This window comes from Myotis lucifugus, unplaced genomic scaffold (assembly GCF_000147115.1).
Source record: "Myotis lucifugus unplaced genomic scaffold, Myoluc2.0 scaffold_49, whole genome shotgun sequence".
Lineage (NCBI taxonomy): Eukaryota > Metazoa > Chordata > Mammalia > Chiroptera > Vespertilionidae > Myotis > Myotis lucifugus.
The window spans coordinates 1,234,273-1,247,639 of record NW_005871097.1 but is presented as its reverse complement, the minus strand read 5'-3'; the positions used below and the strand labels follow the sequence as shown (position 1 = coordinate 1,247,639).

Here is a 13,367-nt window from a genome sequence, read left to right as displayed (position 1 = left end):
GAAGGTGAGATGTAGACAGGTGGGGAGGACTTTGGGAGGTGAAAGGGTGAGTGACAGGCAGAAGAAAAGGTTGGTGGTGAAGCTGGGCCACACAGTCGGAACTCCCTCTAGCAGCAGGCACCCAGGGCGGGAGCCAAGAAGGGGCTTGGCTGGCATGGTAAGGAGGCAGTGTGTGAAGTCAGACTGTGCTGGAGGGAGAGACTGGGCAGAGTACGACAGAGGCAGATGGGCCAGCATTCCCAGCTTCTCTGCTTGCCTTTTCTCTGCCAAGTTACCATTGAGGAAAAGCGCTTTCTGCTGCCAGAGATAGCGATCAGCCATTCCATGCTTATTGTTCATAGGAGTTATAATAAGAGGGAAGAGGGACTGACATTTATGGAGCACTGGTCACCTGCCCGACATCGGCTAGACAATTGAAACAAGGACCAGTTGGCATACATGTTTGACCAAGCAGGAAATGGAGGCTTTGGGACATGGTTTAGAAATTCCCCAAGTCTCACAGTTAATAACTGGCAGAGCTGGGATTCAATCCTCTCCTCTATCAGCCAGACCCTCAAGCCTGGTACCATGACTGTGGTTACCCAAGTCTGAAAATTCACACTCTACTGTCTTTATTTTCTTTGTTTCTTCCCTACTCCTGAGTTCACACTTTTTCACATTTTCCATCCTGCATCTTCATATACCTCCCCCAACCCATCAATGTCCTCACACTGACGGGCTTCCAGGCATTTCTTGAATGAATGCTTCTCTGAGCATTTACTACATGACTTGCTCTCCTGGCCCATTTCAACTAATAAATACTTTTAAAAATTCTCACAGAATAGAGGACACCATATACCTTCACCAAATTAGTTCATGTGGAATTTCTAGAAGCAATAAACAACATGACATGACAGCTGCAGGGAAGTGAAAGAGCCTAAAGCAGTGGTTCTCAACCTTCCTAATGCCGCGACCCTTTAATACAGTTCCTCATGTTGTGGTGACCCCCAACCATAAAATTATTTTCGTTGCTACTTCATAACTGTAATTTTGCTGCTGTTATGAGTCATAATGTAAATATCTGATATGCAGGATGTATTTTCATTGTTACAAATTGAACATAATTAAAGCATAGTGATTAATCACAAAAACAATATGTAATTATATTTGCGTTTTCCGATAGTCTTAGGCGACCCCTGTGAAAGGGTCATTTGACCCCCAAAGGGGTCGCGACCCAGAGGTTGAGAACTGCTGGCCTAAAGGATAGAACTGTAAAAATAAAAAATGTGAAGAGCCTCTGCCCACCAGTAGATGTCACTGTAGAAACACCCCAAGGCTGTCTGAGAGGTCAGATAGAATGCAACTAACCTTGTATACCTAGGATAACCTGAAAAAAACAGGTCTAAAGCCAATTTCTGCAAATGGAATCTATAATAATAAAAGTTTAATATGCTAATTAGACTGGACAGCCAAACGACTTTCCGGACGTCCTTCCACACATCCTTTTGGACGACCTTCCAGATGAAGCTGGGGCTGCGAGGGCTGAGCCCCTTGCACGAATTTCGTGCATAAGGCATCTAGTCCTTTTATAAAGGAAGAATGCTTCAGTTTTGTGAATAATTACAATTAATATGTTTTTATAGAATAGTTTTGAATACTGTATCAGATGTTAAAGAAAATCCATGCATGTAAAATTTTAAATCTATGAGAAGGAAAATCCTACATAAATTTTTATTTCTTTGTGTTAATTCCTTTCAATTGCCTTTAAAAACGACTACAGTTTTCTACTTTTAGACAGAAAGTAGTTGCAAGTATTTATAGGAAATTCCAACTGCCTGGGTTCCCTTAGCATAAATTTCAAAATCTTGGTTCACATTCATAGGACAAGCAGAATTTGTACAGGGTATCCTTCAGAAGCCATACACAGTTGCTAAACAATGTCTTCTTTGCTTCACACAAGCCAGTAACTTAGAAGAGCTATACCATCCCCTGGGCATACAATGAAATTAAAATGTTTTTAGACTATAAATTTATCCTAATAAATACAAATCACCTTTTAAGATACCACCATTAATTATTCAAATTCATGAGCTGCCAACCATAGTTTGTGACACCACCAGTTTTGAACATAAAAGACAAGATGTGTGGGCAGAGGGCACAACATTTAATACAGTTAATGTGTTCTTTCTAGACACCTATAGGCTTTTTAAGTTGTCTTGGTTTCTGAGAAGGTGATAGTGTGCAAGGGCATTTGTGTATATGTGGATGATGGTATGAAGAGGAGATCAAACCACAAGAGAAAACATGGGAAATCATCAATCAAACTTGTTTCTCAGGGATTCTGCCCAGTTTTGGAGACTTCGTAAAATGCCTTGGGGATTTTGATGACAATCACTAAAGCACCATCACTAAAGAATGACAAAAACTTGCATTGTCTGTTGCAACAAACTGAATGTTTGTGCTCTCCCCAAATTTATATGTGTAAATACTAACCCATTTTGATGGTATTTGGAGGTGAGGTCTTTTGGAGGTAATTAGGTCATGAGGGTGGAGCCCTTGTGAGTGGGATTAATGCCCTTAAAAAACATACCCAAGAAAGCTTTTACCCTCTCTCTGCCATGTGAGGATACTAGAAGTTGGCAGTCTGCAACTCAGAAGACAGCCCTCACCAGAAACTGATGGTGCTGGCACCCTGATTTCAGGCTTCCAGCCTCCAGAAATTTGAGAATTAAAATTTTATTGTTAATAAGCCACCCAATCTATAGCACTTTGTTATAGCAGCTTGAACTGACAGAGACATTTATTTATCCTTGTTTGATTTATAACTCATCATCAGTGCATACACAAAAAGGCAGGGATCTTGTGCTGTCGTGACACCCTCACCATGGCCAGTCACTCACTTGGGATATGGTAACAGTCTTTGAAGTTTTCTTTGATGTGTCCACTCCTCTGTGTGCAAGCGAAACGTGTTCCTCTTTATCTTCTTCGGGACTTGGGGAGTCAAAGATATCAGGGCTTGAAAGGGAAGACTGGATAAAGCCAAAAGAAAATGCTTTTGTCAGAATTACACCTTAGCTGACATAGCTTCTGTTAATATAATGCTGTATGATTTTCAAAGCACTTGACACTTGTATTTTGCTTGTCTCCTCATTATAATGAACAAATATGTAGTCTAAAAGCAGAGCAAAGATGAGATGCTTTTACTTGGTCCCCAAAATATATATAGGGTATCCCAAAATGTATATACACATTGAATAATTATAAAGGCACTGTTTATTAAAATACATTTCATTTTCAAAATTGAACTATCAGCTATTAAAGTGTGTATACATTTTTGGGGACATCCTGTATAAACTCCCAGACATGGGATGTATGTACCAAGGGTGGGGTGGTAGATGGTAATTTGCACTTTTCTGTATTTAATTCTGGATGCCTCAAGGCCCTCTAGATCTTGAAAAGTTGGGAAGAATTTGGAGGGAAAACAAAAATGGTGAAAGATTTGTAGAAAAGATGGAAGAGGTAAGATTAGAAATTTAAATACGGAGATACCAAGAAGCCATTAAAAAGCTTGTGTGTATATGAGATGCAAAAGGGAGGGTGTGAGTAGGTGACATGAAAAAGGGAAAGAAGATGGTATTGACACAGTACTCTATATAAGAGGGTAAATGTAAGCCACTTTTTCAAGTCTTTCTTCACAAAAGGTGTCAATACATAGTTAGGTTTGTTTCATACAAGAGGAAAAAGAAGATAACTCAAACCACACTGCCAGACTCAGAAGATACGAGAGAAGAGGCTCAAAGAAATTGTATTCTTTTTCTTCTAAATGATGATCAGTGATGAGGTGAAAGTAGAAAGTATCCTGGGAAACCTGCATATCAGGATGAAGGTCATAAGGCCTTCGACCTGAATTCCTAGCAAGGGCAAGGCAATGTGATATAGAGAGATGATAGACAGATAGATAGAAAGACAGGTATACAGACACATATACACTGCTTGCAGAGCATCAAGATTTTTCTACAATGACATTCACATCAGTGTTTATAATGAAGGACTAGAAACAACATAAATGTTCAATGATAGTGCACTGGCTAGATAAACTATCATCTATTCACAAATTAGAACACCAGGCAGCCATTTAATGTGATGTTATGGAAGAATGTGTAATGATTTGGGAGAAAGGTGAACAATATAAGGTGAACAAGCAACTTCCAAGCAATGCATACTAAGTGATCCCATTTTTTAAGAAACAATTTTATAGACACAAATAGAATTTTAAATAAAAGCTAAGGTTATAGCAAGAAAGTACCAGATTTTAGCTCTGGGGAGCAGTATTACAGATAACTTTCTTTATGAATTTCATTGTGTAAATTTGGTACAATAATGTTAGAGGTTTCCAATGAGAAAAGAAGTTATTCAAAACAACCCAAACAAAAAAATTCTATGGGTTATCCAGAGGGTTCTGACTGTACTTTCCAACATGACCAGGTGCCTCATATGTTTAAAAGTAAACTCTGTAAGGTCTGTGTGGGAGAAAAAGGCTTGTCAATGCCAAACACTGCATAGTGACAGAGCTTTCTTTAATAGTTTTGTTTTGTTTATAGACCAAACCAGCCTTGTTCTCCTTTCCTACCATAAAACATGACATTTTTTCTTACCAATTTCATTTCAGATTCAAACAATAATCAGTCTGGAAGGAGAAGGAGGAAAAGTGGGAACAGTGAAAGCCTACCTGGCTGGCAGGCACACCAAGAACAAACAAATACTGCTTGATTCCAGAGGACTCTCAAATCACTTTTGATCAACAGTGTATCTCATAATCTCCCTCTCTTGCTTGTCCTCCAAACAGCCACTTGCATTAGAGTCCTTAACTAGAATCTCTAATGTTTCCTGCATTTGAGCTGTAGAGAAGTGAGAAGACACTTACTGATGTGAGGGACTGGGACGGAGGCCGCCTCCCTGTGGCTTTTGGTCTGCTTGTGGTTGGGTGACTGAGTTTCTCAGTAGATGATACCACGGAGTCAAAACCTTCTAGGTCTAAAACAAAAGTAAAACAGATTTCTAAGAGCAATAATAGGAGTGAGGATGGTTCTCATAATGTGCCAGAAAGAATCTCTTTTCCTTGACAATCATCCTTGATGCTTGGATTACATTTCATCATTTATGAAGGCTGTTTACATCTTTTTGTCATCCAATAAACATGACTCAAATGGAATGAAGAATCATTTCCACCTCAGTTTAACAAGATAACATGGAAGAGAGAGACAGAGGATTTTTCTTCCCCTTTCTACACCTATATTCATAAATCTTGAAAAGCTACAGAAAGAGGAGTAAAGGGAATGAATCTTCTTTTTTCCACAAATTTAAGTTCATTTTGGTAGATGAAACATTCTTGTAGCCTCATCATAAAAAGTAGTTATCATGAGGTATGACAACATCCTTGGACATGTGAATGCTGGTCATTGGTTACAAAAGACAAGAGACGGCAGGCTCCTCCTCTGGTTGTGCCGCAGTACTCTGGCCATCAGCTCTCACCTTAATGTTAGACCATAAACTCCCTATAAATGGAGAGCAAGCTTCTACTTCTTCAGATAATTCACAGAGCTTGGCACCATTCTCTTTCTAGAGGCATCAGTCAATAAAGGCATCATCTTATTTGGTCATTAGCATGTTCATTCATTTACTCCATTATGGTTCAGCAACTAGTACATCACACACACACACACACACACACACACACACACACACACACACACCACACACACTCAGCTCAATACCAAGAATACACCAGTGAATATGGTGGGCACGAGCCTGCCCTCAGGAACCTCACGTCTCTGTGACTAATGTCTCAGATGAATGTAGAATCATTCAGCCAGATCATTACTGTACCTGGCATGTGACCAGGAGGAAGGCCTCTGCCTTGATTTTGTCAACCTCTTCAACAAATGATCAGATCAAGCTGTTACCTGGATCTACAGAGTTTGGGGGATTTACAAATGAAGTGTAGACGTGTATGTGATACACAAAGGAAAGGCTGGCAGAAAGGGGCCAACCCTGAGACCCATTATTGCTTGTGACTAGGGCAACACCATCTCTTCCTGACAAGAGTATTGTTTCATATACTACGTTAGGCACTGCCTTCCCGAACCATTCCCCATTCTCCCTTTAACAAAGTATTAGTTTTGTTTCAGGACAGTGTGCCAGCCCCTGGGCTGAAACATGTTTAGTCTAAGTCAATCATGCTCCTTGTTGCCTGCAATTGGTCTGGAGGTGGCCATGTAGCCCAATTTGGGTCACAGAAATAAAGGGAAATCTACTAAGAAACTCTGAGAAAGATATTACCGCTCTGGCTGGAAAGTGCCAACTGAGTGGAAGGCCATTTGTGTTGTTGCCTTTCTTCTTTCCTGTTTGGGATGTTGTTATGAATGGATAGGATGTGTAGGGTTGTGGCAGTCATCTTATGACCATGAGGGGAGGTATGGCCAATGCTCTTGGAGATTATAAGGATGGCAGAGAGAAAAATGGAAATATCTTGGGTGACCAACAAGCCCAATGAGCCACCCACCAACCCTGGAATAATCTAGTGCCCAGACTTTCCACGTGACATTAATAACCCTCTGTTATTTTAGCCAATTTTAATTAGATATTCTTTATTGGCAACTGAAAGCATCCTAATCCATAACTGAAAATCTGCTGGTTCAGGAGAGAAAAGATAAAAATTATGTATGTTTTCAATCAGAAAGAACATATGCACCCCTACGTTCATAGCAGCACAATTTACAACAGCTAAGATTTGGAAACAGCCTAAGTGCCCATCAGCAGATGAGTATATTAGAAAACTGTGGTACATCTACACCAGTGGTTCCCAAACTTATTTGGCCTACCACCCCCTTTCCAGAAAAAATATTACTCAGTGCCCCCTGGAAATTAATTTTTTAAAAATTTTAATAGCAATTAAACAGAAAGATATATGCCCCCAAATGCACCTGTGGCCATCACCGCCCCCCTGGATCGCTGCAGCGCCCACCAGGGGGCGGTAGCACCCACTTTGGGAATCACTGATCTACACAATGGAATACTATGTTGCTGTAAAAAAAGAAAGAACTCTTACCATTTACAACAGCATAGATGGACCTGGAGAGCATTATGCTAAGCGAAATAAGCCAGTCAGAGAAGGATAAGTATCACACGATCTCACTCATTTGTGGAATATAATGATCAATATAAACTGAATAAGAAAAATAGATCCAGAGAGATAGAAGCATTGAACAGACAGTCAAACCTCAGAGGAAAGGCAGGGGAAGGTGCGGGGTGGGGGTGGGGGGAGGCTGGGTAGGGGGGGAAGATATCAGCCAAAAAACTTGTATGCATATAAGCATAACCAATGGATACAGACAATGGGGGCGGTGTAAGCCAGGGCTGGGGGGTGGAGGCAGGCTGGGAGAGGACAATGGGGGGATGCAGAAGGGGACATACGTAATACTTTCAACAATAAAGAATTTTTTAAAAGTATGTGTGTTTTTCCCCTCCTTATTTTGGAGAGCTCTCTTTTATTGATGGTTATGATAAGTGAGCCGGCTGTGTGATGGCTTTATTCTATTAATGAACAGGCAGGTGTTGTCTGCAAATTATTTCCCTTAGTGGAATATGCAAAACCAAGCACACGTCACTGATCAGTACAAACCATTACATTACACCAGGGATTATATGAAGTGACTTTATGCTAGCACCTGGTAAATGAATAACCAGTCAATGAACTTATTTTATTTTATCAGAGCAAGGCAAATACAACCAAAGGCTAACTATCTGTAGAGACAGCATAAAGAAAAATATCAGTGGTGCTCAGAGACCAAAGGAGGAGCCAATCAGCACCCAGCACCAGAGTGAGGCTCCTAAAAAGGGTCCCACCTCGCAAGCCAGCTCAGTAGGGCTCAAGGATGGGCCAAGACCTCCACTGCTAGGTGGGCCTCTCCAGAGCCAGTTCACTGCTCTGACCCTCTCAGGGGCCTTCCCTTTAAGATAATTTTATTTTCCTAAAAGTCCCCCTCCTGACCACACCCCAGGACTCACCTTTACTAACTCCACATTGTCTGAAAAGGAAATTCCTCATTATACACTTGGATTGAGTGCAAAAGCTACCATCTGACATTAACATTCCCTCAATTTTTTTAAAGTCACCTTTTCTCTGATTATAAAAGTATATTTTTTTTACTTTTACTCAATGTATAATTTTTAAAAAACACATAAAATTGTAATAACAAAAGAAAGTCAATTATAATCTTACCACACTGGGACAACTACTATTAGCATTTCGGTATATTACCCTCCGGGCTTTTTCTAAAAATAGTCTAGTTCACACTATAAGTAGTATTGCATCTGTTTATTTCATTAACATAACATGCCACAACTCTAAATTTTTTTCATAAATATTTTGATTGCTGTATAATCTACTGCATGGCAATTCATGTTTTATTGACTCAATCCCCTATTATTGGATGATTCATTTCCATATCATTCCCCACTCCAATTTTTTTAAATTATAGAAACGTGTCCACCAACATCCTTGCATACACTCTGTATACAATGTGTTTAGCAGGTTCTCTATGCAGCTTCCAAACAGGGAGTAGGAAATAAGGCCCAGGTTAGGGAGGTCTGCTCATGGGGGGCAGCTGGTTACAGAGGACAGGGGCCACAAAGACTGCAGAGGAAGCCTGAGAGAAAGGAGAGAGGACACAGAACTGAGGAGCAAATGCTGAGCAGGCAGCCATGGGAGGTGAAGAAGAGGGTTGATAATGGTTCCAGCAAACAAGGTGCTGCTGGGGGCCTTGGCTGTGTGCTACCAGGGGCTGAGAGGGACCACCTATATTATGGCTCTGTCCAGGAAATGGAAGCAAGCTCTGGAGGCAAAATCTGAGCAGAGTGAAGCCATTACGGAACAATTAAAGGCTAAGTGACTCTGGGTCTCCACCTTAGCTGCACAGTGGAACCACCTGGACAAGTAAAAAGACTTGACTCATGCCGGGACCCCATGCTGGGGACTGACTGAATTTGTCTGGGGTAAAGGCTGGGCATGGGTAGCATTTCAATCTCCCCAGGTGATATGAGCATGCAGGCAAGTAAAGAAGGGGAGGGAGGGATAAGTAAGGACTTGACCAAGCAGAGAGAGGAGAGTGAGCTGGGGTAGGGGCCATCAGGTAAGTGATGGGGTGTTCCAGGGCCCAGTGAGTAGATAGACTTCAGGGCAGGTGAGTTATCAGGAGTAAGACGCAATACTGGGCTGGGCAGTGCGGACCCGTTTGGGGGGAGGGGGCAACAAGGGGCCAGAGCAGTCGATCAAAGTGGTAACCAAAGGCTTGGGCATTGGTGACAGGTCAGAAACACTGCAGCTGAAGTGAGAAGGAGGCTGATGAGGTGACCCAGCGTACAGAGTTAGATGGGAGAGGGGTGTGGGGAGCATGTGGAATGGCCCCAGGTCCCCTTAGGATGGACTCTGTACATGCACTGGTGTGCAGGAATAGACAAGTTCATGCCCAGGAAGCATCTGCTAGAATCCAGAGAGGACTCCATCCATCTTTGCTCCCCACCCACCCTCCTAAAATAATTAAGCCCCCCTGGGAGTTGCAGGTTTGATGGTGTGTGAGATGGTGGTCTGTCATAAATCATACTTTCAAAATGACTCAGAGGTGGGTGTCTGTTTCCCACACTTAGACTGTGAGCCCCAGGAGGGCAGGAACTTATCTTTGAGCTCTCGATGACTAGCACATTCCTGGAGAAAACGTGCTTAATATTCTGCAAATGAAGGAACACGTGAACAACTCAACAAGCCAATGAATGCATAAACTATGCTCAAGAAAAAAACTCTGATTCTAGGAGTGCAGCTTACAGAAGTGACTGCTAGTGGGATGTGAGGCGGCAGCTTCAGGGTGGAAGGCAGCATTCTGTGCCACGGCTGCTTGGCTGGCCCATTTCATTTTACTGGCTGAGGTCTGCACTAAAAAGACCCACACATGCTGAAGCCTGGCTACACTCAGCCAGCGTCTCCCGACAGATGGCCAAGAAGACTGCCTCATCTGTCACTCAAAAGGGTCAGAGTCCGACGGGGGGGGGGGGGGGGGGAGGGGCTTTTCACTTCTTCATGCATATTCAGCTACGTTGAACTTTCTTTAGTTTGAGCTTTTAAAAAGCACTTTTTGAAACAACAATAAAAAACTTCCAGAAAAAAAAAGACACACCAAGTATGAGGTCACTTGCTGAAATAGGGACCTCAGACCCTGAATTGCAACGACTTCTGCTTTCTGACAGTGAAGGGGGAAACTCTTCAGCACTGTAACCTAAGTTTTCGGTGGCACAGAGCACGCTCTCATGACTGTGATCATGGTAGCTGAGATTCAGGCAGAATTTCCATGACTAACCCATTGTGGTGCGAAGAAAATGTCGCAATTTCCATGGTGGTTTTGAAATGAATCAGGCTGAAATTTGATATGAGCTTTCTCAGCCTGGCTGGGAATTTTTCCTCTTAATAAAAATATAGTTTTAATGCCTATAAGTCAATCCAAATCCATTGAGCTGGCAAATGGAATGGTGGGTATTTTTTTTTTAAAGCCAGTTTCATAAGGATGAGAGGTTCTTGGTTTTCGTGATACTTGGAAAACGAGCCCTCTGCAGACATACGGGGATAATTCATGTTGGACACAGAGTTGGCTTGGAAAGTCCTCTGATTCTTCATGCCACATGGAATTGCCCATTTTCCATGAATTTCAGTCACACCCTATTTAGTTCAATTAGAAAATGTGGACTCATTTTCCACGGATAGGAGGGATTTTATGAGTGACCACAGGTGACCTAGAGCACATCCATTGAAAACACAGAGAAGAAAAAGTCAGAAGTATGAGACAAGCCAGCTGTCACCAAAATAACTATTTGCAAGCTCTTAAATGGCTCTGTTTATTCATTGTGGCTCACTGCTCTGAACTCGAGAAAGCCCTGGAATGGAAGTTTCCTTCCTTTGAAACCTGGCAACATCACTATCTCCCATTATCTCTGGAAGCCATCCCTCCTTCCGCATGCCCCTGTCAAGGATCACTAAAGTGGTGGAACTTCTCACCTGGAAACGCTATAATAGATTTCTCACTCTAAGCCCCATACCACTCCATAGGCTGCCACCAGGGATGTTAAAGTACAGATCTGAGTGTGTCCCTTCAATGCTTGAAGTTCTTCCCACATTTCCATGAAATCCCAGTGCCTTAGAGCCAGTCCCTCCTCTCTCTCTGTCCCTCAGCCAACTTTGTCCCCTCTCCTCTCCTCCCTTCCACTGGGGCCATCAAGGCTTGGCTCGGGCAACTGGGATCTTTTCCAAGAAGCCAGATTGCACCCTAAAGTCTGGCTTGGTTGCTCCCCTAGTCACCCATCACTCCAATCTCAGCATTTAGCACCCTGAACTGACATTCTTTGTTGACTTATCTATCTCCCACATGAGCCAGGGAAAATACTGTGGCTGTTATCTCTGTTTGTCCCGGGCCTAACATCATTCCTGGCTTGAGGTGAGTGTTCAATTAATGATCAATGAATAAATTAACAAACAACCTTTCTGAGCTTCAGTTTTTCTACCAGAAAAAAAAAGAGAATGATCTGAGCTATCAGCTTTGGAGAGTTATTCTTTTGTAAATGAGAGATTATGTGAAAACTCTTTCAAATCACACAGACAGAATTTTGTTTTCATACACCATTGATGGAATTGTGGGATTAGGAGACAGAGATCTAATAGTAAGGCTAAAACCTTAATGAAAAAAACACACATACTTTTTAAACATTAAGATTTAAGATATGAGTAAACTCTAAACCCGCAGGGCTGCAGGGAGGAAATCTCACCCTGCACGTAAATCATGTGACTAGTGGTGGAACATCTGTGCAGACTACAAAGATATGCCCATAATTGGGGGTCAAATGAACACCTGTGTTAGCTGACTCACCAACGAAAAAATTCTCATTTGAGCAATCATCAGCTTCTGCAGGAAAATAAGCCCGCCAAAATGTGTAAGGATATAGCAGATCAGTTGTTGTGTTTTCATTTACAATCCAGGTGTGATGTTTGCAAGATGAAAGCTGCTGAGAGTAAACAGGTTTGAGCTACTGTTCAGCCACTCTACTATTCCATCTTTCACACATGTGTGCTCATGTAATCCTCCCCAAAACCCACGCTCTGTAGGTGCTGCTCTCTCCCATAAAGGGAGAGAGGGAAGGTCAGAGGTTAGATCATTTGCTCAAGGTCACACTCACAAAGTGACAGGGCCCACATTCCAATTCAGATCTGTGGAATTCTTTCCACTACAGAGCACTGGACAGACAGCAGGAACACTTGATCTTACTTTCCTCATTCAACCAATGGTGAATTCTGAGATTTGTTTCTACATCAAGAACAACAAAATATACTAAAAAAAAAGTAATTTTCTTTGGTGAAGAAATCACTGTATGCTTTGATAACAAACTGCCTTTTTCTATTTTATTCAAATGTGCTTTAAAAGGACAGAAAAAGAGGCTGACTTCTTTAAGGAAATCTCTGGCAAGAAATGGAAGGAGTTAGTTAACTGAGAATGTTTGGCTATTCAGTTCAAAGTAATGTTTGCATGGAAACATAAGGCACTGGGATATCATGGGAACTTGGGAAGAACTTCAAGCAGTGAAGGGACATACTCAGATCTGTACTTTAATATCCCTGGTGGCAGCCTGTGGAGTGGAATACGGCTTAGAATGAGAAATCTATTACAAGAATAAGAGAGGGATATTAGGAGTTTATTTATTCATCCACTTAATCAAACATTTATTAAATATCTATTGCATGCCAGGCATAGTGATAATTTTGAGAATGCAAGTAATCACTCTAAATCAGCGCTATCCATTAAAACTTGGCTGTGGTGATCAGAACCTACTATATCTATACTATCCAATATGGTAGCCACTAGTCCCATGTGGCTAATGAGTGCACGGACTATGGCTAAGGGTGATTACTGAAATTAAATTAAATTTAAACAGTCGCTTGTGGCTAGTGGCAACAAAAATCTCTATCATGACCCAACATCATGGTATTTCTTCTCATTCATGTTCAGTCCATTCACTGAAGGCATATTTACTGAGTGAGAACTATGAGCCAGTCTCCAGGCTAGGCATGGGGGGGGGGGGGGATACAGGGATAGACAAAATAGCGATGGTCCCTGCTTCATGAAGCTTCGAGCCCCCTGAGAGAGAGAAAAACTCTCTCTCTCTCTCTCTCTCTCTCTCTCTCTCTCTCTCTCTCTCTTACAAATTCTGCTAGCTACTATGAAAGCAAGGTAAAAAGATGAAATTAGCAATGATAGCATGGGGACCAAATTTAGATCAGGAGAAGGGTGCATATG

The 13,367-nt window shown here is 41.8% G+C and overlaps 1 protein-coding gene across 6 annotated transcripts in view; it reads right to left on the bottom strand.

Moving 5' to 3' along the window:
* The window catches only part of SH3KBP1 (SH3 domain containing kinase binding protein 1), a 271,074-nt gene that overhangs the window by 5,599 nt on the left and 252,108 nt on the right, over positions 1-13,367 (bottom strand). For all 6 annotated transcript variants that reach the window (XM_023753684.1, XM_023753685.1, XM_023753683.1 and 3 more), the window contains 2 exons: positions 4,904-5,013; positions 2,880-3,008 (listed from right to left, as the gene is read on the bottom strand). In XM_023753684.1, the coding sequence (XP_023609452.1) occupies positions 2,880-3,008; positions 4,904-5,013 (239 nt within the window). The remainder of the gene's footprint in view (positions 1-2,879; positions 3,009-4,903; positions 5,014-13,367) is intronic.